Source organism: Diaphorina citri, unplaced genomic scaffold (genome assembly GCF_000475195.1).
Source record: "Diaphorina citri unplaced genomic scaffold, Diaci psyllid genome assembly version 1.1 scaffold29738, whole genome shotgun sequence".
Lineage (NCBI taxonomy): Eukaryota > Metazoa > Arthropoda > Insecta > Hemiptera > Psyllidae > Diaphorina > Diaphorina citri.
In genome coordinates, this window is record NW_007407075.1 from 1 (window position 1) to 1,771 (window position 1,771).

The 1,771-nt window shown below is 38.3% G+C and overlaps 1 protein-coding gene across 1 annotated transcript; it reads right to left on the reverse strand.

Moving 5' to 3' along the window:
- Positions 1 to 110: 110 nt before the first annotated feature.
- LOC103523620 (proton-coupled amino acid transporter-like protein CG1139) lies at positions 111 to 1,412 on the reverse strand. The gene is made up of 3 exons (XM_026833054.1): positions 1,355 to 1,412; positions 514 to 642; positions 111 to 293 (listed from the first exon to the last, which is right to left on the reverse strand). The coding sequence occupies exons 1-3, from the start codon at positions 1,390 to 1,392 to the stop codon at positions 122 to 124; spliced, it is 339 nt and encodes a 112-aa protein (XP_026688855.1). The 5' UTR covers positions 1,393 to 1,412; the 3' UTR covers positions 111 to 121.
- Positions 1,413 to 1,771: the final 359 nt, after the last annotated feature.

A 1,771-nucleotide genomic window follows, 5' to 3' on the forward strand; every position in this document is an offset into this window, starting at 1 on the left:
GACAATTTTGCATTCAGTTTGTCTGTTTGCTTGTTCTGTAATAATTCTGAAATGCTTTGTCCGAGTTTAACGAAATTTGGCAGAAGTGTTCATCATATAAGAGGAGAATTTGTTTGTTAGTTTAGCCACACTTGATACTTACTAATACATGGAGGCAGTATGTACACAGAATACCAATCAGTATGGTACCCACGGTTCCAATGACCAGACCGGAATTGACAAAGGCGTTAGGCATGGCTAGAATACCCGTGCCCAAACTTCCCTTGAGCAAATGGATGAGGGTTTCATTGTTCCTGAAATACACATCAATATTTCAAATTTAAATACGTTATAGCACGAACGACCTGCTATCCGTAATAATGTCAACTGATAAAGCGTCCTAGGGGGGGGAGAAAAAGACATTGTAGCCAGCCTAGTTAGCTCAGAATGTAATACACCTGCCTTGTAAGAGCTAGGTCGTGGCTTCAATAAAATTCCTGTCTACACCGGATATCGAACCCAGCAGATACTCACGTGGTGGCGTGTTCCAGGACTCGGTGCTTATGAGGGTCATACGGTGTGGAGTCATCTAGAGGTTGTTTACTGGGTGAGGTCATACGAGAGTCATTGGACTCTACATCCCCGCGAGCACCCCCGTTTGACCTGTGGGGAAGACAAAAATGAGGATGAAAAAAGCGTTAGAAATGGGAAACATAGTAGCATCGTTTGAAGTATTGACCAAACAAAAAAATCTTGACCAAATATGGGTTTTAACCTCAACCGACCTAACCTGGTATTTACAACTGACCAAACTTTGCAGCTTTCCACACTACTACAAGCTTATCTTATTCTTCCTAGCCTTTCCTAAGGGTCGCCGTTTCTTGTCAGTCCCCTCCAGGCAGCCCTTGTGTACCTCATGCAATGTTAAATTTTAAGCTTATATCTAGGAATTAAAAAAAAAGGTCTTTCTTTGGTCCTCATCGGGATTTGAACCCAACATCTCCAAGTCAAGTTAATGCTTTTTTTTTGTTGAGCAATTAGAACGAACAAAATTATATTACAAAGGTGAAATACGCGTATTATACTGCCGTGCTAAGCGCAAACGCGGTATGTCAAAAAGCCCTACTTTCGGCAAATCGAGTTTAAAGATTTCAATCTATACGGCAAACATACGTTTTTGACATACGGCAAAACGTTTTAGTGCTTTTTAAGGGGTTTATGATAAAGAAAGAGAAAGAAAAAAAAAATATATATAGGATCAAAATTTAGGATCATAGGAATTATTCGGCACCAAAAACCAAAAATCGATTTTTTTGACATACGGCGTTTTTGCTTAGCACGGCAGTATAGGTATTCTGAATACTAGAATACTTACTTATCTACTAGATTTGTGAGTTTAATGTTGTCAGTCATCTTGAAATCTGAAACAAACAAACAACAGGTTACTTTTAAAAATATTATCTGATGTTACAAGGAGCAGCATCAATAGTTTTATCTATGTAGACTTCTAGAGTAAAACTTCCAAGGTTTTCAAAAGTTCGCAAATGGTGAATTGGGTTAAAGTTAAAACATGTTAGATACACCAAACCCCTTCTTTACAGGTGGTTTTCTGTAAAAAACAAGAAAAAAAAAAAAAAAAAAAACATATGAGTCCCAATTTTCCTTTCCCCCTAGAATACCTACAATTTGCCCTAATAAATACGTGCAGTGGTATCCATATCTAGGGAATTCATCAAGTGCTCTTTCCTCTCGTATAATGAGACGACATACGACAGACATTAATTTGCCACTC